The following is a 23,414-nucleotide window of genomic DNA, read 5'->3' as shown; positions in this document are numbered from 1 at the left end:
GGATTCCTCTTAAAAGTTATATTAAAGATAAATCTTTAGCAATTGCTATGTCAGTGGTTCACACAATTCTGGTTCATGGAACAGAAGGGGGACTTTTTGGTTTTGTGTCCCTTCCCAGCCTAGTTTAGTATTTGTTAAACTTGATTTATTTATATCAGAGTAAACCAAAATAGAGTTTTTGTAGAAGTAGTCATTTATAAGTGAGAAATGGGATCTCCTTTTTCTGCTTGTCAAGAATGCCTTTCCATTAAATCATAATTTCTTCTTCTTACATCTTTTTGTGTTGCCCGTCTTTCCTCTTTATTTAAAGATATTGGTACTCACTCTTAAGGCTAATGTTATTTTTTCCAGTTAATCTCTGAATATTTTCTATAGCTTTTGCCTTATTCTAAGAAATATTTTTATTCTAGTGGCATCTTCAAAATATTTTTCGAAAATTAATCTGTGATCAGATCTGTAATGGCCTCCTTTTATTAAAAGCTGGAGCCTTATTTATGATTGTGCTTCCATTCATTCAGAAACCATTCATTATAGAAAGTCTACTGGGTACTGAGCTTACGTGCTGTGCCAGTGGAGTGCACTGTGCATTTTGTTTCCTGACTTGGTGGAATTTATGTAGATAGCCTTTAAGTATTTACTGAGTGAATGAGTGTCAGGTTGAAGCAGAAAGCTCATTTATCATAATTTTAATTTTTATGTTGACTTTTTTATTTCTCCTCTCATATTGAAAACACTGTCTCCAATTTTAGTGATTACTTTCAGTGATTCTTTGCTGGAGTCTTCTAGGGAATTCTTTTTCTACCTGGTAGAAAGTTGGTATGATATCACTAAAATATGTATTTGCCTTCAAGCAATATGAACAATTGGAACATGCCTTAATTTCTATTTAACAGGATATATATTTAACCCTGATGAACAATGAATACATCTTCCCTCAATAGATATATTGTTTTGCGTTGAGATGAGTATCATTTTGGTAACAGGCTATGTGGTATGTTTTTCTTGGAAAATTAAAGCTATGAAAAATCAAAGTGACAAGTCTTGATTGCATTATATATAAAATGCCAATTTTTTTTAAAGATATGCTTTATTTTACAGTCTTTCTCTCCCTCCTTAGTATTTCACCCTTTGCATGATTTGCTTTTAGTAAAGTAGTGCTTACCTGTCTGCTTTTTTCTGTTCGTCTTCATTTCTACAGCAGTCTTCAGCAGCTTTCAAAATTATCAATGTGACTTTCTTGTAACAGTCTAAAAGATGTTGATCAGTGTGGTGCTGGGTGTTTTCCCTCTAAGGGAAACTTGAATCTTCTCCTTTACTTTAAATTTCTTGGTGCTCATTAAACTTTTACTAGTTATTAACTACTTACAAGGTCTATTTAAATCTCCTTGATAATGTTTCGTTTGTATGTATGTAAACTCAGTGTCACATTTTTATGTTATTAGCCTAGTGACCACACCAAAAATACATATTTTAGTCTTCAAACAATAGAATTGCCTTTGATATGTAATAGATAAAATACTGTCCTTTGTCATGAATTCCCACTTCACAACTTCAAACTATGTGTCTATTGATGTTGTGTCTGTAGTTCCACAATCCATATGAAAAAATACTGAGCTTTCATTTTTGCATGTACAAAGTATTTCTATATGCTGCATCTGGTGTAAGTATAAAAGTGATGGATGTGCTTTTTTTTTTTTAAGTGTTGTGCCTAATTATTGCTTTGAAAAATATGGTCTGCCTATATGTGAAAACGTAACTGCTTAAAATGACAAATTGATTTTTATAAATCTAGATATTTATCTATAATTCAGTATTTGCGCTTGCTACTACTTTTGTAGCTTTGAGCACAATCTTTTAGTATTTCTATTGACTCCTTTTAGTTATTCTATTTTTGTTTTTAAAGAGTGATTAAGGGAATGAATTTCTAAACACATTTTTAAAGTTGGCTTTCCACATGAATGTTTCCTTACTGTTTCTGTAGTTCTTGTCTTGTGTACATTGAATGTAAACTTGGGTACTATGATTATTGATTTAAAAGTATTGTGTATTATTGACTAGTTGGCAGGTAATAAAGGGAACTCAATTATTGCTTGCCCCAAGCATAAAATAAAGATATTATTTAAGATGTCTTTATATTTAGTCTCATTTGTGAACCAAGGTTTTTTTCTTTCTTTCTTTTAATTTTCTGAGTAAGGGAACAAATAGTTATAAAGGCTAGCAATTTTATATTACTGGTAAACAATGATTCTAGCCAAAAATATTCAGAATTCATCTTTTAAATTTGGACTGGCTTTCTTCTCCCTAAAAATAACATATTAGCATGGAGGAATCCTGCCAACATTGTTTTTCCTTAAGGCATTGTTTTACATACTCTCTACCTTATTTGTAGTATTAGGTGTGATCTAATTGCAAAGGCTTATGAAAAACACTTTGCTTGAGCAATCTACTTTTTTATCTCAAAATAAGGAGGAGTATATTAAAAAGGATTTGCCCTTAGTGGAAACAAATAACCATGCTTTTAAAAATGGGATCTCTGTTACTTTTTGTCTGGCAGAGAGAAATCCAGATTTTTGTCACTTTTCAACACGTTTTCTGGTTAGCACTACTGGTGGTAAAGGTGCCCATATGTTTGTAGTCCTAATTATGATATTTATAACTGTAACTATTCTTCACTTTCTTCCTCCTTGATCTTAGTTCTGTAGAAAGCAGTTTTTGCTGTGTCATTTCACAATTTCAGTAGCTTAAAGTATCTCCCCTTCAGCTGTTCAGGAGTTCTGTCATGGTTTTGTAGTTTGAACTCCTGCACTGGGATCTTGACCTGCATACTCACCCACAGAGAAATTTAGTGACACTGCCATAGCTTGGTCTTACCCTCTCTCGTAACCTTACTATGTGAGGTTCAGATATTTTTAAAGTGACCCCTAGCAAACCTCATTTGTTAAAAGTAAAATGAACTATATAGGAAAATAAAGTAGTGTTAGTCTTTAAACTATAGATGGGCAAGATGCTTTAATGGGTAGGATTCATTTCTATCTCATTAAAATGGAATAGTGATGCTTCATTTGTTGTCAATAGTGACAGTGAGGCATGCACTAGAAAACATGATTATAAAGCATATCTGACACCGGATGTCCATGTACATTTTTTTAATCCCAGCGTTCAGACTGAGGCCAAAAGATTTACAAGTTTGAGGGCAGTCTGAGGTACATAATATGTTAAAGGCCAGTCCCTGCTATCTAAAATAATCAAAACTGTAAATAATACCAATTAAAGTTTTAATTAGAATTCTCAGATATGTTCAATATACCATCATAATTGTAACTTAAACTAAATACTATATAATAATATTAGGGTTTTTTTTCTTGCTTCTTTATAATTTGTATAAACTTGAAATTAGTTTAAATTTGTCTTCTAAAAGATACAAAATTAATATTGAATATACTGTATCTCACCTTTGGAAATTTGGATTGTTAATTGCTTTTAGTTAATACATGTATTAAAATATTCATGCTACTGTAAATTTTCTTGTGCTTTCATGCTGTTTAGATGCCCAGCCTACAGAGTCTGAGAAGGAAATATATAATCAGGTGAATGTAGTGTTAAAAGATGCAGAAGGCATCTTGGAGGACTTGCAGTCATACAGAGGAGCTGGCCATGAAATACGAGAGGTAAAGTTTATAATTTATATAGGCACGTGAATTGGTTACGTGTCACCTTGGCTTGATAGCTGTTGTTTTCTGGACTTGTCATGGGAAGTATTGTATTTGAAAAGTCACTTGGCATTATTTCAAAAGGGTTTGCAGTGCTATATTGGCAGAGGAGTGTTAATACGGGTAAGTGCTACTACTCATGTATAATTTAATAGTATCTCTGTTAATAGTCACACATGAAAATTAGGTTTTCCTTTGGGAAGTAGTTATGTTTTCTTCTCATGGAGAAACACTGCTACTTTCTGGCCCCCCTCCACTCCCTCCTTCACCTCTACTCTATTTTTCAGCTCCTAAGCTTCCAAGGAGAAAGTGAAACCACCCAAGACAGTTCTTCCACCTCTAGCCCCTTCCGCCCACCTGCCTCTTCTCTAATAGGTTTATGCTACAAGGAAACTGTGAGAGTCTCTCTGCATTCTACTCTAGTCTCTAAATTTATACAGATTTTCAGGCCTCGTCTATTGCATTTTTTTTTTTTTTAAGAAACTGAAATACCCCTACTTCTTTCCAGGACCAGCTCTACCTTTATTCTCCATTTCCATTCTAGAACTTTGCTCTTTAACTGCGTTTTCTCTTCATTATACCTTTATTTGCTTTTCTTTATCCTCTGAATGTACTTATTCTCGTTGATACAGTGCTCAGACACTCTTGCCTCTAGACCTTAATTTCTCATCACATGTTTTGAAGACGGTCCCCATGCTTTGTTCATGCGCCCTTGCTTCTGTTATTGTCAGTACAGAGGTCATTAAAGACCAGTCTTTCTGCCTTGATTTATCCTCTGACATTTGGAGTAATAGCACCTCAGAGTAAAGTGCAGAAAGAAGAGGATGCTGTGGTTACTTGCTTGCTCTTTAGTGTAAGAGAAGCGTTACTGAAATGACTCACAGTCATTTCCTGCCAGTCGCACTCCAGACTGTTTGTGACCCGCCTGCCCTGCAGAGCAGTCTCCTTACCTTTGCCTTTGCGTGGAGTGCCCTTCCTTTCTTTCCTCCACATTTTAGTAACCTACGCTCCTTACTCTGTGTTTCTAGTACTTACACATTTATCTTTTACGGGAATCATGAACCTTAAAAAAATAACACCTTGGTGTTTATATCTATACCACTCACCCTTTAAGCTTCAGAGTTAGACTGGGTTCTTAAATGCTCAGTTTACAGCAAGCTGTACAGTAAACTGTTGAGAAAATAAATACTATATCTGTGGACTATCTTCCTGCTATCATTAACATAATCTAAACCTTAATATTTTTGTGAATGAAAGACAAATAGTGAAGTCAGATACTGAAAACGTCTAAATATATTTGAAAAGTCAGACATGGAAGTAAAGCACTAACTACTCAGTAAATTGTTCTTTCCCTATAAGTCACAACAATTCACAGGTTATTTTAAAATGTTTGCTGTTGTCTTCATGTTGATTAAATATAGTTGAATTCTTATAACTCATAGTTACTTTTCATAGTTATTACTTTATTTTCATAATCTATGTAAATGAAGAAGAAAAAAAACTCATTCACTACAAAGACATTCCTTCTGTATTTTTTATCCCTAAAGGTAGAACTCTTAGTATTGAAAAAAGTTTTATAATTTTCCATAAGAAGGGTTACTCGGGGGCGGAGAGGAGTCTCCATCAGAAAAAGGATGCCCCTCCGTGGTCTCATGAACATTTCCTTGACTCTATGCTGAGATCGAATTTAAATTTCTGGAAGAAAGTATGATGGTCGGAAAGTTTACTTAGGTTATTTCAGAGAGGCCACGTGAGGCTGTGAAGCTAGAAACTCTGAATACTATGGCCAGATATTGGAGTTCTCCACAGCATGCCCTAGGTATGCAGTAGAGCTGATTTCCTGAGGAGATAGCTATATTTAATTCACATCATTCCACAGTTTTTGATGTGCAAAAGTTAACAAATGATTTAAAGTAAGTAAGGTAGGGGTGTGTGTGTGTGTGTGTGTGTGTGTGTGTGTGTGTGTGTGTGTGTGTGTGTGTGGTTTTAAAGGCTTGTAGGGAGGAAGCAAAAATATATCCAGAAAATACAAAACACTAAAGAACACAAAAGTGTAAGGGGGAAACTATAAAGCAGTGGCAAGAGACTGAAGTTATCGGGCTTTGAGACTTACTGTTCCAACACTAGCTGTTTGGTAAAGGACTTTCAGACGAAGAAGTCATGCGCAGTAACTCACACATATAATCCAATCACTTGTGAGGCTGGGGTAGGAGGATTCCCTTAATTTTGAGGCCAGCCTGGGCTACTGAATAAAACCCTATCTTAAATTTAGAAAAAGAAGAACACATCAAAACAACAAAAAGGAATTAAAGGCAGAAATATGTAAGTAAAATAGTAATAAAATATGTGAACTGAAAAACTAAGAGCACATTAAAACCTGTAGGTTAGAAACAGTTGTATGCAGTGTTGAGGCCATTGAAGTTTTCTTTAAGAAATGAGTGTGGACGCATATGTGTGATTAGGTCTCTGAATAATAGGAAAGCAGTTCATGTGGAGAAAGGGCAGTAATGATACAAGCCAGGTCTCAAAGAACTGGTAACTATTGTCACTGTAATAAGTGGCCAGTGAAAAACACAGACAATATTACTTTGTGAATAAATGTCCGTATGAAGAACTTTGTTTTGTGAGAACAGCCTATTAGTGCAAGTGATACTGTAAAATGGTTGTCACAGAGGTCACTTTAGAATAGAGATTGCTATACCCAAACAAAACAAAATGAAACAAAAAACTCTAAAATTATTTGTACTTTTAAACCAGTCATTTACATCTGTATATTCTAAATAAGGGAAAATGTAAAAAACAGTGCCTCTTTCTCTCACTATAACAAGATGGAAGCCACTAGCAACATTGCTGTGGTAATAAAATTTTGTAGAACTCCATGTAAACAGTGTAGCACACTAATGACATGAAATAACTCAAACTGTTTCCTGGTAGCATGTTAAGGGTGTGAACTTGAGTATATATTAAATTACATTTGTAAAACATGACTTTAAAATGGGATAAATACGATTTGGGGCTAGAGAAATGGCTCAGCAGTTAAGAGCATTGGCTGTTCTTCCAGGGGACCCGGAAGGTGATGGCTCATACCCATATGTTATTGGATCTCCAAGGGATCCTGCACCACCTTCCGGCCTCCTCAGGCACCAGGCATGCATGTGGTTCATAAATGCAGACAAAACATGCATATAAATAAATCAGTATTTTAATAATATAGTCTTAAAAAGAATAATTACGAATTAAGACAAGTGTGTTCTCTAGTGCTACCCTCAAGTGAGGGAATAAAAACTTTCACTGATATTAAAATCTGCCCTTAATTTTAACAGATTTGAAAGTGAGTTGTAGTAGTTGCTTCACAATAGCTTTGCTGTTAGCATTACTAAGTGTCCTCATTTATGTCAAGCTGTTATGGAGACTCGCCCAGAACCTTCCTAGTAGTGGTGAGTCTGATGTGAGAGGAGAAGGAACTAGCCACTCAGAGACCCATAGAATATTGGCCTTGAAGGAACACATAGTCTTCAGTTCCAGCAGGCAAGGCAGGTCCTGGGAAATAGGCCACTCACTTGGGACAGTAGACAGCATGTACAGGCGTACTTTCGTATTGTGGGGACACCGTAGTGCCCTGGACCTTCAAAGAGAAGCTGGGGATAGTTAAGAGAATATCAGTGAAAGTGTAAGTTGCTTGTTTCCTGAATAGTAAACAAATTTATATTACTTGTTATAGACTGAATCTTGGCTTCCCTCTAGGCACATTAGCATGTTATCAAAGATTGTTTGAAATTTCATGTTTTTATAAATTAAGATTATTACATGTATGATGATTGTTGGTACAGCATTTCTAGATAGTAACATGAGTAATACCAGCTTTGAGCTCCTGCTGTGTCTAAGAATTATTCAAAAAATTGTAAAACAAATGAGAATTTGAAAATATCAAATGTGGTAGCACATGCCTGTAATTCAGGACTTGGGAGGATGAGGCAAGAGGATCATGAGTTGGAGGGCAGTCTGGGCTACATAGTAGGACCTTGATTTGAAAATGCTTAAGAAGTGCATGTAGCGGATTACAGCACATTTACTTACGTGTAATTAATTTATTCACAAAAATTTAAAATATGAGTTTATTTTACCTTCATGAGTTTTGCTTTTGTGTGGATAGATTCAGTACTAGTGCCTTGGGGAAACTAAACATGTCACATACCTACAGATATCTTTTTTTTCCTCTCAGATAGTGACTTTGGGTTTTTTAAAATGTTAGAGAAGGCAAAGCAAGTTTTTAGGGGGGAAAAAAACCCACATTGAGTTCTATAAGGCATTAAGAAAGTACCTGTAGACAAAAGGAAGGTAAAAGTAAGAAATTTCTTTCATGTGGGAATAACGCCATACTCAAAAAGGACTAATGCTGACAGAGGTCTGTGTACATTCGGGAGCCCTGGCTTTTGCCTTGATTTCTTCCCTTCAGAGCTGAAGCTTGGTTTCTTTGTTGTTGTTTTTTGTTTGTTTTATTCTGTTTTTTAATGTTCTTACTCAGGAGAGCCTGAGAAAACTTGGAACCCAGAAAAGGGTTTTAGTTCTAAACAGTGAATATTTGCAATATTTCTAAGATGCATTTTTCAGGTTGATTCAGGTTCATGTTGGCCAGGTCTATTAGAACTGATATGACTATGCAACTTGAATTACGGCTTCTTAGCCCTTTCCCAGGGTTGACATTTGCATTTATTGTCTTACTTCCTTTCTTATTGAAGACCTATCAAGAGTATCTGCAGTAGAGCAAACAGTCTAAAATAATTTCTTCTGTGGCTCTAAATGACACCAAGTTGTAATTTAGTTTGTTAACTATATATTATGTTTATTTTATTATTATATTGTATTATATTGGGGAAAACTTTGTGGAGTTGAGAAAGTCCAAACTCAGACTCCCTGAGTCTATCATTCTATATATTACATATTAGGATTTCTGATTCGCTTATTGTAAAAAAGACTGATATGATATGACTTCTGTAAATCTTAACTTTTTTGTTTCTTGGATTTTTAAGGCAATCCAGCATCCAGCAGATGACAAGTTGCAAGAGAAGGCTTGGGGTGCAGTTGTGCCACTAGTAGGCAAATTAAAGAAATTTTACGAATTTTCTCAGAGGCTAGGTAAGTTTAAAATTTTGTAATTTAAGAGAAAATATGTTTATTACATCCAGAATAATTTAGAGGATTTTGTTTTCACAGTACTGATTTTGGCTGTGTATCTATATATGAACACACAGTAATGTACTCATAGTTTTCTCAGCCCATTTTCTTATGCCATTTTTCTCAGCAAGTTGTGATTTACAGTTGGAAATCTGATGCTTAAGGGTCTCCTCAGTATAAGAAACCGCATGATGGAATTGGTCTACATATCTATAATAAATCCTTTCCCAGGTGATTTTAAAAGCACAAGCATTAATTAACCCAGTAGGCTAATGACAAGATTGTTATGAGTCCCCAGCCCTCATATTGGGGTAGAGCCCAGGGCTTTGTGTTCGGTAGGCATGTGCTTGCCACTGAGCAACATCCTAATCCTTAGGACAGACATTAGATATAAACAGACAAGAATTGGAGAAGTATTTTTATAATACATATCTTTTTAAAACATTGTGTTCTGTAAATTATCCTCTTAAAAACAGTGTGTGTGTGTGTGTGTGTGTGTTGGTATGTATGTGGTGGTGTGGTGTATTTGGAGGCCGGGTAATCAGAATGTCTTTCAGTGATTGTTTCTGCATCTTATTCCTTGAGACAGAGTTGCTTACCAAATCAGAAGCTTACCATTTAGGCTAGAGTTGCAGGCGTATGCTGCCATGGTTGGTTTTTCCATGAGATCTGGTTACAAACTCAAGTCCTCAGTTTTTGTGTACCAGCATTTCTTACTATAAGTCATAGTTGTAGTTTATTTTCTTAGCAAAAATTAGTTCTTGTTCGATTATTTGCCTTGTAGTCAAGTGTCTCTGTAGTCCATAGTTTTGCATGCTCTGTAATCGTTGTCAGCTTAGGTCTTCTCATCTTGGTTATTTTGACTACTATTATTTAGATTCTTTCTTACACTGTTAGTACTTAGTGCCCTTTGATGTTACAGCTCATTTTCTGCTGAAGCCATCTTGTTCTCTTTGTGTTTATCAGTAAAGAATGGGAAACAGATCAAAATGAGTGGACTTGAATGCTTTCTGGCATTCTAGAGGTTGGAATCAATACACTCCAGCAGAGGATATAGTAACAATACATAGCAAAAGCTTCATGTTGTGCGCTAGTAGTAGGCCTTGAGCCGTTCGTAAAAGAACTCTTAGGGACTCCTGTAAAGTCATGAGTAAAGTAAAATTGGGATCTGATGGATTATCCTACCTCACAGGTCAGTAGCCTGGTAATGTTTTTAGCTGCCTTGCTAACAGGATGTATTTCTTTGCTTGCAAGATAGACTCAGTGTTGCTGAATGAGTGGCTGATATTTTAATGGCTACACAAATTTGATGTCTCATATATGTAATGTCTTTAAGATCAATAAGACATGCTAAGCTTTTGAGGCATAACAGCCCTGTTTGATTCGTACTAGCTGAACAGTCTTGATCACAGCCAAAGTGTCAGTATTCTGTCTGATTTGCAATCTGTTCAGTCTTCTGCCTGTATCTCCTTAATGTCTCACTTCTTCTCTACCTACCCCTCCTTTGTGGATCCAGAGATATAAATAAATACCAGACAGCTTGTGGAATACTAACAACTGTCAGGTTGTACAAATCTTTCAGACTCTTGAAATACCAATGAGAGTGCTTCTGGCCTTAGCATCATGGGTGGTTGTACTTGAAAAGAGAGACCCTGATGCCTTGCTTGTTGGATCCTGCTAGAGTTATAAGGCTAGTGTTGCTAGACTAATTGGCAGATGCTGAGTTTTGCTGAGTGTCTTATTGACCAGAGAAATGTTCTGTTTTTGCGTTGGTATGAAGCCTAGGAGCCTTTCCTGTTGAGGCAGCTCCCTGTGTTGGCAGACATAATGCTTTGGCTCACCAAGGTCTTCCTTCTGTCCGAGGGGCTTATGGAGTACATGCAGCATGGTGATTGTTTGCACTATGCTTTTTTTTTTTTTTTTTTTTTTTTGCTTTTTAGGTTTGGGTTGTTCTTTTCTGTTTGTTTGGTCTATTTTTGTTATTGTTGTTTGGTTTTCAACACAAGGTTTCTTTTTATAGCCCTGGCTGTCCTGGAACTCACTCTGTAGACCAAGGTGGCCTTGAACTAAGAGATCTGTCTGCCTGTGATTCCCAAGTACTGGTATTAAAGCCATGCACTACCACTACCAGACTGCTAACTTTCTTTTTAAGTAGTGAATTGTTTACTTTTGATTGAGACATGATCTCTGATAGCCTCGGTTGGTCTTGAACTGACTATTGCAGATGACCTCGTACTCTTTTCCCTGTCTTTTTTTTTTTTTTTTTAAATCTAACAGAGCTGGGCGTGGTGGCATGCCTTTAATCCCAGCAGAGGCAGGTGGATCACTGTGAGTTCAAGACCAGCCTGGTCTACACAGGAAGTCGAGGACAGCCAGGGCTGTTACACAGAGAAACCCTGCCTCAAAAAAACCTAAAAAACAAAAACAAAAACAAAATCATTTATTTATTTAGGGCCTAGAGAGATGACTCGGAAGTTAAGAACACCTGTTCCTCATGCAGAGCATCTTGGCTCAATTTGTAGCACTCATGTGTTGGCTCAAAACCATATTTAACTCCATTTCCAGGGAATCTAACCGCTGTGGGCACCATGCCTGCACTTACATACATACATCAGGCAAACACATGTATTTAAAAATAAATAAGTCTTTTTTAAAAATGTCTGTTTATTTGTGTCACAGAACAGTTGTGAAAGTCAGATTACAGTAGTTGGGTTTTTTTTTTTCTTCTTTTACCATGGGAGTCCTGTGCATCTCTTAGTCTCCTTACTTTGACCTTGATTATTATTTTTTTTAAAGACATGTTTTAACTGTATAATCCTAGCTGGCCTGAAATTTACTATGTAGATGAAGCTGGCATTCAACTCACTGAACCAAAGGCCTCAGGCCTGCTAGGCAAGCACTATCTCAACTGAGTTACACCCAGCATACTGTATTGATAAAGTATTTAAAGACAAAAGCAAAAGCATTCACAATTATTGTGTTCCTATGTGCTAACTGTGTTATGTCTGCCACCCTCCCATAAAGCGTGTCCTTTGAGTTGCCTTCTGACAGTTAAAGGTTTGGTGTTCGAGAATGTAGTATGGCCTGTGGTTGTCTGTAAAGAACTCTTTGCAGGGGCTTCCTCGGATGGTCATCTCATTGTCCCCCTTTCTTGTTCTAGCCAACAACTTTCTAAGCTGAGTAATAACATCAAATTGCCCTGTTAAACTCCACCTCATCTGCAGGGTAAAGATTGGAATGTGAGGTTATGTGTGTCTTATAAGGTATAAGAGTGGACAAAAAAAAATCAAGTAAGGGGAAAACAACTCAGGTTTTTTGAGGGGGGATGAATTTTTTCTCCATATGCATTCCACATATATGTTAGTGTCACTAGAAAGCAAATTTTGAAAACCTATAGAACAGGTGAAAATTGGCTGTGTTAAAGGGAAGAAATTAGCATTTGCCTTCAGTTTTTGAAGTTTCAGGCATTTTGGATGCTCAGGATACTCAGCTACAGACAAGAGACAGAGGGCAGTTTACCCTGTTCTCTGGGTTTAGTTCACATTCGTGTTCTGCATTGTTTTGAATCTGAGTTGATTATACCATCAGTTTTTAAGGTTTTTCTTTAACTATTTCTGTAGTAGGCAGTTTGAGTGTTTGCAGTATTAGCAATGGCAAGGTGTCTTGGTTAGACAGAGTGGGAAAGTGTGTGCATCTGAATGTTGGTTGGGAATTGAACTCCCTGACAACTTAACTTTATCATCTTCCTTTCATTAGAAGCAGCATTAAGAGGCCTTCTGGGAGCCTTGACTAGTACGCCGTACTCCCCCACCCAGCATCTAGAGCGAGAGCAGGCTCTTGCTAAGCAGTTTGCAGAGATTCTTCACTTCACACTCCGGTTTGATGAACTCAAGGTAGAGTCTGCTGGTGCAGTTTTTATATAAATTGTGTTTTCAGTGAGGTATAAGAGGAAGAGCCCTGTTAACCTGTATTTAAATGATTTCTACCCAACTGGAGAGCTAGATTTGAAGTGGCAACAAGCCAAGTACCCAGGAGTCGGTGTTGACTATAGCTCAGTGAACTTGTGAGCATAAATAATCGTGAGCTCTTTTTCTTTTCTTTTTTCTTTCATGTGTGTGTTTGTGTGTGTGTGTGCTGTTTTCTAATTGTTTTTTCTCTTTGTCCAGTTTATCTCAACTTTTTTTAATACAAAATGATTTTTTTCCCTTTACCTTCCTCACCACTTATTTTCTTTTTCTCCTTTGTTCTCATTCTCTCAAGTTTTATAGTACATACACCTACAAATCCCATGTGGCTGTATATGGGAAAGTCTTCATACACACACACACACACACACACAAATGGGTTTTGTTTGTTTGTTTGTTTGTTTGATTGGTTTGGTTTTTTGAGACAAGGTTTCTCTTAGTAGCTTGGTTTTCCTGTAACTCGCTCTGTAGACCACACTGGCCTTGAACTCCTAGATATCCACCTGCCTCTGCCTCCTGAGTGCTGGGATTAAAGCCATGTGCCATTACCACCTGGTATGCAGTGTGTGTTTCATCTGAAGTCCTGAGTTCAAAATTTGAGACCTTTGATTTAATTTTTTTTTTCTTCAGGAATTTGAGTACCTATTTTAGGAAATGGGAGAGTTATGTTTCTAACTATATTACTTCATACTGTATTATAGACAGCTGTTAATTAATATTAATACTTAGGGCGTAAAGATTTGTATGTAAATATTTAGTTGGTTGGAGAAATGCCCTGTAGATCATATATTCATTCTTTTGTTCAAAACAAGTACCCTTACATTTGCTTGGTTTTGTAATAACAATGTTTTCCATAAACAGGCACTTAAGATATTACCTAAAATTATTGAAAAGGAAGAATACATAATACCCACAATTGAAGAACAGTCTATGGTTTTCTGGGTTAGCAGGAATGCTTCTGTGTGTGGTAGCACACACCTTTAATCCCAGTACTTGGGGTAGGCAGAGGTCCTGAGGTCTCTGAATTCAAGGTCAGTGTGGATTACATAGTGAGACCTTGTCTCTAAGGGAAAAATATACTGAGGAATTGAAAAGAACTACAAGCTTTCATGAGAATGCCAGTAGTTGTTAACGCGCTATGAGAATGTTAGGTTACAGTTCAGACTATAGTAGATTTCACCCAGCTTACAGTAGCATTTGATAAAGAACAGTTGTCCTTCATACATAACAGTGTTCTTTCAAATGTGTTCTCTCTCTTTAGATGACAAATCCTGCCATACAAAATGACTTCAGCTATTATAGAAGAACGTTGAGTCGTATGAGAATTAACAATGTCCCGGTAAGCTTATGCTTTGAATTAGGTTTTGTGGTGGTAAAAATAACTTGATTTTATTTGTCCTCCCCCCCCCCCATCTACCGACCCACTTATCTGTCTTTCTTTATGTTTGCACAACAGAAGAGGGCATCAGATTCCATTATAGTTGGTTCTGAGCCACCATGTGGTTGCTGGGAATTGAACTCAGGACCTTTGGAAGAGAATCTAGTGCTCTTAACCAGTAAGCCATCTCTTCAGTCCCCATCAGTCTCTTTATTTTTAAAGTATATTTAAGTGGTATTTGTATATGAAGGTCTGAACTTAATTTTAAAGTTATTTACTAGACTGGTTTAATAAAGTAGATATGACCTGGACTTAATTTTAAAGGTATTTACTAGTTTGGTTTAATAATTTGTGAATTAATGTCAAGTGATTTCCACACAGGCAGAAGGAGAAAATGAAGTAAATAATGAATTGGCAAATCGAATGTCTTTGTTTTACGCTGAGGCCACCCCGATGCTGAAAACCTTAAGTGATGCAACAACAAAATTTGTATCGGAGGTGAGTTGCTGAATATCCTTCTCTGCACTGATGCTGTGATGACCTCAGCAGTGCTGTGATTCCAAGTACAACCTTAGCCTGGCATCCCCAAATGAGAACTGTCGGGCACAGCTGCCCACTTGCTTGTAGTCACTCTGGAGGTGCTTTGAGCACTGCCATGATTACATGGCCCAAATGAGCTCTGATTGCCTTTTCTAATCCTCCTCTTTCTCTCAGTTAATAATGGCAGGCACTGGTATAAATAAAAAATCTCAGGGCTGATTTTTATTTGTTGACTTTTTGCTTATCAGGGTTTCTCTATGTAGCCTTGGCTGTCCTGGACTCACTTTGTAGATAAGGCTGGCCTCGAACTCACGGAGACTCACCTGCCTCTGCCTTCTGAGGCTTCAGTGTGCACCACCACACCCAGCTAGGATGATCATTTTCAGTTCTGTTCTGTATTGCTTTCATCTGCTCCAGAGATTACTCTCCTGGATCCTATAAAGTATATTATGCTTAATAAACCCTAACCCCTGCTCCTGCTACGTACCCACATCAGACTGCTACGTTCTTAGCTATTCTTATTTCTGCTCTTGTTACATTCCAGTCCTTTCTCTTCTGTTTAAAGTGTTTCTCATGTCCTTGAGAAGTGACCTACCATTAAGCCTGATGATTTGAGTTTGGTTCCTAGGACTCACATAATAGGAGAGACAAACTACTTACCACAACTTATCCTCTGACCTCTACATATGCGCTGTGACACAAGAGAGTACATACATACTCTAAGTAAGATGTAGTGAAATAAGTAAAATACAAATTCCAGTATCTTCAGGATAAGCTCCATATTTGAGACCCATATCGCCTGTATTTGAAAGGCTGTGCTATTCTTGCTCAGCTAACAGTAATCTTTTTTCAGAGCTGCAAGGTGTTATCTGTTTTGTGCATGGCTCTATCCCTTGATCATGGAACAGTGACTAAAATCACAGCCATTGCTTAGAAAATTAGAAATAGGAGCCAGATCATTTGCTAGTTTGGGGGATTCTATTAAGTTTTCAACTATTTTTAAGTAACAAATTTTCACTTTTGCTTTTTCCCCCCCTCTGTACACTTACAGAATAAAAATTTACCAATAGAAAATACCACAGATTGTTTAAGCACCATGGCAAGTGTATGCAGAGTCATGTTGGAGACACCGTGAGTATTAGACGATCTGTTTTACTTCAACAACACTGCTGTAATGACTGGCATTTCAAAACATACCCAAATACAAACATGTCTGTGTGGAAAGAGAAATGTTGAATATATGAACAAAGTCAAAATAATTTGGCAGCTTATTGTATTTCTTTTTGAAGCAAAGAGTAGGATTCTAGGTTCCTCAATAAATTTATTCCCATCAGAACAGGAATTTCATGTTTTGGGGGTCTGGGGAAGATTCCTTTTAGAGGTCTGTAATTATATTCCATTTGCTACATTCTGTTACACTATTAGTTTTGTCCTTACTTCCTCACAAACCTGAATTTCTGGAAGGCATTTGTGATTCATAGGATTGATTTTCCTGTCAGCACCAAAAAGAATGTGTCTTGGATTCTTATAGAAGATATGGGTTTTACTAGAGAACTTGTGGTTTCACAATCATTTCCCACTGTGTTACTGATGAACTCCTGGAGCTGGAGGACAAGCCCCTCCCACTCTCTCCTCCTGCCCTGCAGGGAAATGAATGGATACATAGTGCCAGCCTACTAGCTGCTGGGTCAGTGTCCCCATTCTGGGTGAGCTCTGCTACTGTGTCACATTGATTTCTGTGCAGATCAGAGTTCTATTTCCTTTTTTCTGAATGAGAGAATATGAGTCTTGTAGTATAATAGTTTTAGATAAGATACCCATAAAATAGCAAACCTTCTTGCTCTGTTGAGCTAGTGACTTTTCTCACATTGCTCAGCACCCATCCCCAAAATCTTATTCCAGCGCTACTTTTGCTTCTCTGGAATTGTAGAAGAGGTAATCTAATGCCCTGTTGGGTACAAATGTGGGGACCACAGTATGTGGGTGTGAAGTCCTTACCATGACCATTCCTCTCTTTAGGGGTCTTGTGGAGAAGAGATAATGTTGGCGTTCAAAGTAGTCAGTATCTAGTACAGGTATAATCAGTTCATTGTACTTGTGATGTGCCTCACCCATACAAATCTTCTGCCCTCCAGGGAGTACAGAAGCAGATTTACGAACGAAGAGACAGTATCGTTCTGCTTGAGGGTAATGGTGGGTGTCATAATACTTTATGACCATGTCCATCCAGTGGGAGCATTTGCCAAAACTTCTAAAATTGATGTAAGTTACCTATTGCTTTATGAGATTGCTAGTTGTTCTCTTACATGGAAATCATAAAAGTTTTATTTAAAGATTAGCAGGCTTAACTCACAGACTCTGATCACAGTTTATGATACAATTGGAATTCTTTCCCCACTGTTTTTCCCTTTCCTATTCATAATAGTTTATGACTGGTTTACACATTCCTTATGTGCCTGGAAAGAAAGTTGATATTAGAAATGAAGTGATTTTTCTCATTTCTCTGCTCACTCTTGAACATTACATTCTAACCTAATATTTGGTGGGGATTACCTACTAATTACTACTTAAGGCTTTTATCATTTTAGATCTTAATTACGGGTTGCTAGCTTTCACAGTATCTGTTTTATATAAAGAAAAATGAGTTAGCATTAGCTTACTTGTATGATAACCGTGTTCCAGAATTTTTACATTGTTCCCATGTGCCTGTCAACATTGTCCTAGGATTTTCTCTTTACTATAGCAGCTTCACTGTAGGAGACTAAGTTAATAGAATTGCTAGGAAGTGGTAGAGTGCACAGCGAAACACACATCTCCTTCAAATGTATGCTGCCATGCTTTTCAGACAACCGGGCTGATCTTGAAAGGCCATCTTCATTGAGTTTTTCTCTCTGTGTGAATAGCCTGTTAGAAGTCTCTACTGCTCTATAGGATCCCTGTCTCCTCTGCTTGTCACAGGCTACTTGGGAAACTCCTCTTTCCCGAGCAGACCGTTCTCTGCATTTGGAGTGTAGTATCTTTTCAGAATGTCTTCCCTTAGCTCCTTAGTGTGAGTGGAGCCTCATTCTGACTGATGGTGTTCCCCAAAAGTTTTGCCTCACCGAGAGACTGAAAATAATGCCATATCCCAAGAATGAATAAATCACCATTTCTAGAATATGGTCTCTTCAGTTCTGTAATTAAGGTTTTGATTTCAATTTTGCCTTTTTGAAATGAATGTTATATAAAAAGCAGGTATTTACTTTTCTCTTTCTTTTCTCCTCAGATGAAAGGTTGTATCAAAGTTCTTAAGGACCAACCTCCTAATAGTGTAGAAGGTCTTCTCAATGCTCTCAGGTGTGTATATATACCTAAGCATGACAGAAAAATGTGTGTTAAATGTTTGAGTAACACCTAAGAGATACTTGAGTAATGTTCAAGCCGGAAATTTTGCTTATTGGTAATGTTGCTTCTAAACAGTGATGCAGTGTTGTATTTCTTGGCTCAAAGTTTTGTTCTACTGTTTGCCCCTTTGAAGCAGAATTTCTTCTTCTAGCTTTAATGCGTGCTGATTCACACACATGGGAAAATATGACCTCACCATGTGTGGCTTCCTGGTGGGTTTGTTTTCCCTTACACATGTAGAGAACCATGGCTCGGTGTAATCATTAGCTTCTTGATACAGCAATACAAAGTTCTATGGTAGTTTCTTTCCTCTTAAGTAGCCTAGTAACATTTCTATGTTCATGATCCCATGTCTATGTTACCTTCGTTTTGGGGAGTCATTGTTGACTTAGTTACTGAAGCTTCTGCCGTGCGGCATGATATCTTTTCAAGTGACATCATCATGTGTTAAGAACATCCTGGCATGGAATCAACTTAAGACATAATTTCACAACCTAGAAGCTAATTTTCTATACCTGATTGTTTGAAGTTCAAGCAAGAAGTAGTAGGAACATAGAAGTATTTATGTAGTGTGTTTATATCAGAAAGCAAAATGTGAGTGTATTTCAGCTGAGTGAAACCTTCACGTGACTGTTTTACAAAGTATCTGCCTGAGTACACGAGCACTATTGTAAATGAATATTAGAATGACAAAAACTTAGCTTAATTGAAACCCACATACCATCAGGCTATTATAGCCACACACCCGGTATTTAGAAATTTTCTTTTTACTTTTGCAGTGCAAACTATATTTTAATTTTAGCTATATAGGGAATGGACCTCTTTGCGTCCTTTCTGGATAGTGTCTGTGTCTCACTGTGCCTGCTTTTTTTTATCTTCCCCACCCTACCCGAAGGGTCAGTCTCTGCAGCCAACAGGTGTCAGGAAATCTATTATTAAATGTATTGTTAAAACTTAGGAATAAATAGTCAGGCATGGTGGCACATACCTTTTAAATCCCAGAGGCCAACCTAGTGTACTCAAAAATCCAAATCAACTTACAGGAAAAGGAGGCTAAGGGTTTTAGTATTTGTTGTGTTACCTTAAAGGAAGCATGCTAAAAGATTCCTTGAGAACCTCTGAAGTGCAGTGCTGCTTTTAGAACTTATGGGTGGGGTTATTCGGTCTCTTTTTCTTAGTGATCGAGCAAAGCTGGGGCAGTAGTGTTTAGTACAGGACTGATTGTTAGTTTTATTAAGTTGTAAGGACTGTTGTATGAGCTGATTTGTTCATAGTAAGCATATTCTGTGCCTGGCTCTCATTTTTTAATCTGGGGCTTTGTAATGTTAGTGGTCATGCTTTATAGAAGTGGCGTGTACCATTTCTTGTTACCATATTTCCAGTGCAGTCTTGAATGTGAGGTGACTCATTACCAGATCTGTGGATGACACGGGATGTGTGGGTACTCGTCACACCTGTGTGCTTATCATATGAACTCTGGAAATAGTCAGGTTCCGAGGAACCAGAGATAATGCAGGGTTTCATTTCTGAAATTTGATGTCCTTTATGGTATCTCAGTCTTTGGTTCATTATGACTTGAACTTGGGTGTGCTTCAGAATAGGTGATTGTAAAACATGCAGAGTTCCCAGGTCACCACCCCTAGAGTCTCTTTTCTTAGATCTATGTTTGAGACTCAGGCTCTCCCATTTTAAATAAATACTCCGGCTCATACTTTTTAAATCACTGGTGAAACTAACACAGCACAGCCTGGTATAGCTTTCTTATAGCAACCAAAAAAAAGTTCTTGCAAAATTAATGAGCGTAAGATTTTGAATGGAATTATATTTGTGCATATGCTTTGAGTTATTTATTCAGCACCTCCAGCTTATAGTATGCTAAAAAAAAAAAAAGTAACAAGTTGTATGTATGTTTTTTATAGAGATCTGGGACAGAGTCTCTTGTCATTCAGGTGCAGTGCTCTAATATTTGCTTCTTTGCTGAACTTCAGATAAAGACAACAGTTGTTTCCAGTAGAGAAGTCTGTGTACTTGAACAGGGCTGTGGGGTTTTGTGCACAAAGGAGAATAAACCCATACATCCCATATGGTTTTCTCCTACACAGTCAGTGCTGTTGCCTTTGCTAAGAGGGTGATGTAGCAACTCTGGCCTGGCCTTCCAGGGTAGGATGCCAGAACTGCCAGGAGCATGGCCACGTCCGTCAGAGACAGTCCTAGGGAATGTAAATACTGCCATCTATTCTCCGGTAGACTTAGCTACCCATATTCCTTACTTATTTTTAGTAAAGGCCAGGGAAAAGAAGTCAGAAATGGATGATATCTATTTCCTGAATCGAGTAGGGTGGTGTGTGGCCATATCTGCTTTGTCAATGTAAATAAAACAGAACAGTTAAATCATTGCCCCCATTGCTACCATTTCACTAAATATCCTCTTCAGTAGTTGTTCTCAAGCTGTGATTTGCAAACTCTTTGGCAAACCTCTTATCTCCAAAAATATTTACATTATGATTCCTAACAGTAGCAAAATTATAGTTATGATGTAGCAATGAAATAATTTTATGGCTGAGTTCTCTACAACATGAGGAGCTGTATTAAAGGGTTGCAGCATTAGGAAGGTTGAGAACCACTGCTCTATGGACCTTCCAGTGTCACAACCTAACTTCTCTCTAGTTTACTGAACACCTATTATGTACCAGGCAGTCCAGTATCTCTTCATGAGAACAATTTGGAAGTCACTGCTGAAAAACAGAATACAGTTCATATCAGATGTGTCTCTTCGCCTTTAAAGAATACAAATAGGATCTTCACTTTTAAAGCTTTTTTGGAATAAACTGACCAGTTGTTTACATTTATTTAACAAGCTGGGCATGGTAATGTAAGCCTGTAATCCCATCACTCAGGGAGACAGAGACAGGTGGATCTCTGAGTTCAAGGCCAGCCTGATCTACAAAATGAGTCCAGGACAGCCAAGGCTACACATAGAAACCCTGTCTCAAAAAACAACAACAACAACAAAAAATTAAAATAGATTGTATGCATAGTTAAAATGGCCTAGTTATTGAAAATTATATGTGAGGGGCTGTACAGATGACTCAGCAGTTAGGAGCAATGGCTCCTGTTTCCAGAGGTACTGAGCTCAGTTCCCAACAACCACATGGTAACTCAGAACTATCTGTAATGCTATCTGATACCTCTTCTGACATACAGGCATACATGCAGATAGAGCACACATAGACATAAAATAATTAAATCTTTTTTAAAAAATATTTGTGAAATGTTTAAAAGCCAAATTAATCAATTTGACTACATTCCACATGCAAGCATTGCAAGCCTCTGTCTGCTGTTGCTAATCAGGTCTTCCTTCTCCTGTCAGGTAGTAACTCCTGGAAGACATTGAAGACTTGCTTGCTAGTGCTATATTATTTAAAATAATCCAGTGTTTAGTTTTTAAATAGCTATTCTTAAGAGTATTTCACCAGGCAGTGGTGGCGCACGCCTTTAATCTCAGCACTTGGGAGGCAGAGGCAGGCAGATCTCTATGAGTTTGAGGCCAGCCTGGTCTACAGAGCCATTCTAGGACAGCCAAGGGTACACAGAGAAACCCTGACTTAAAGAACCCAAAAAAAACAAAAAACAAAAAAAGTACTTAATTTACATTGTCTCAAATGCACCTACCTGAAAATAAGTTACTTAGAGAGTGTAAATATTTCAGGATACTGTTTTTATACAACATAGAGTACAACTATAAGGGGCCAGAGTGTGGTATTTTAGACTTGCAGGCTGAATTCTAGAATAGCTAGTTAAGTCTTCCATTGTGCCAAGAAGATAACCTCACATAATACATATATTAACCAACCTTGTATTTTCCAATGCAACTTTTTAAAAATAATGTTTTTATTTCTTAAGAATTTCATACATGCATACAGTGGTTATGCCCACTCCTCATATCTCTCTCTCCAATACAGCTTTTATGTGTGACCATTAAAATTTGAAATTTATGTGCTAACACTGAATATTGCCTATCGTTTGTTTTTCCTTCTTCTGTGATCCAGAATCTAGAAAGAGTATATATGCTTAACTCGTATGCCATGCAAAAATAGGTGGTGGGCAGTACTTGGCTCAGGAGCCATAGTTTGCCAATATGTGGAATAGATCTGTCTTCTTCTTTTTTTTTTAAATCAATGTGGTGTAGCTAATTATTTATTTTAGAGTTTGGCTAATCATTTTAGCAAGGTGCTTATTACTAGGTGACCAGTGACCATATGTTCTATTGGATGGGGGAGGGAATAGTGTGAGCCTGATGAGGATTAAAATTGCCATTCTAAGGCATGATTTTGTGAGAGGGGTTGACTAGCTGCTCATCGTGCCATATTGTTACAGCCCATACAGATTTCCATTCCTAACACTGATCACTCTATTTCTTAACAGGTACACAACAAAACATTTGAATGATGAGACTACCTCCAAGCAAATTAGGTCCATGCTGCAGTGAGAGCTGTGGAGCAAGCCCCAACTGCAGATGGAGCACACAGTGTTCTTCAGTGACTGAGAATGCACAGTCTTTAGTGATTGCCATTAAATCTCCCTATTCTTGCTTTGGTTTCTTTCCTCTGGTTCCTCTTCCCACTTTTTTAATCATGTTCTTGTTCTTAAGACTTCTTTTCTGTGCCAAAATCAGTAAAGTTATACTTTGAAAGGGATTTTGTCCTTTCAAAACAGGCCATCTAAGGCAGCTAATTATGCATTGCATTGAGGTCTCTACTGAGAAAAGTTCTGTGACTTGAACTAAATATTTTTAAATGTGGATTTTTTTTGAAAACTAATATTTAATATTGCTTCTCCTGCATGGCAAAACTGCCTACTCTGCTATTTAAAACCCTCACGAATTTATTTTCTACTGCCGCTTTTTCATGTGCAGCCAAAATGAAAATGTTTAAATTAACTGTGTTGTACAATGGTACCCAACACAAACTTTTTTTAAATTAGTAAGACTTTGTTTAAAGTTTTAAGTTTGCATTTTGACTTTTTTTTTAAAATAAGGTTGTATGTTGTGTGTTTAACCTTTATTAACTAACGTTAAAAACTGTGATGTGTGCGTAGAATATTACGTATGCATGTTCATGTTTAAGAATGGCTGTTGATAAAATAAAAATCAGCTTTCCTTTTTCTAAGCGTGGCTTGGTTTACTGAGGTTTCTGGAAGGTTTCCCTGTATATATTTTTGTGGAATGCATATACACATTACATAATTTTTTCTGTTTTTTAG

At 37.2% G+C, this 23,414-nt stretch overlaps 1 protein-coding gene across 8 annotated transcripts in view; it reads left to right on the top strand.

The window, feature by feature from the left end:
• Positions 1-23,320, top strand: part of CYRIB (CYFIP related Rac1 interactor B) — a 123,719-nt gene extending 100,399 nt beyond the window's left edge. For all 8 annotated transcript variants that reach the window (XM_084748694.1, XM_084748699.1, XM_084748697.1 and 5 more), the window contains 9 exons: positions 3,547-3,668; positions 8,741-8,846; positions 12,642-12,778; positions 14,112-14,189; positions 14,610-14,726; positions 15,820-15,899; positions 16,904-17,030; positions 18,034-18,104; positions 22,578-23,320. In XM_084748694.1, the coding sequence (XP_084604820.1) occupies positions 3,547-3,668; positions 8,741-8,846; positions 12,642-12,778; positions 14,112-14,189; positions 14,610-14,726; positions 15,820-15,899; positions 16,904-17,030; positions 18,034-18,104; positions 22,578-22,641 (902 nt within the window). In that variant the 3' untranslated portion in view covers positions 22,642-23,320. The remainder of the gene's footprint in view (positions 1-3,546; positions 3,669-8,740; positions 8,847-12,641; positions 12,779-14,111; positions 14,190-14,609; positions 14,727-15,819; positions 15,900-16,903; positions 17,031-18,033; positions 18,105-22,577) is intronic.
• Positions 23,321-23,414: the final 94 nt, after the last annotated feature.

Source organism: Acomys minous (assembly GCF_964271855.1).
Source record: "Acomys minous genome assembly, chromosome: 12".
NCBI classification, from domain to species: Eukaryota; Metazoa; Chordata; class Mammalia; order Rodentia; family Muridae; genus Acomys; species Acomys minous.
The sequence above is the reverse complement of the archived record's forward strand: the minus strand, read 5'-3'. Positions and strand labels throughout refer to the sequence as shown.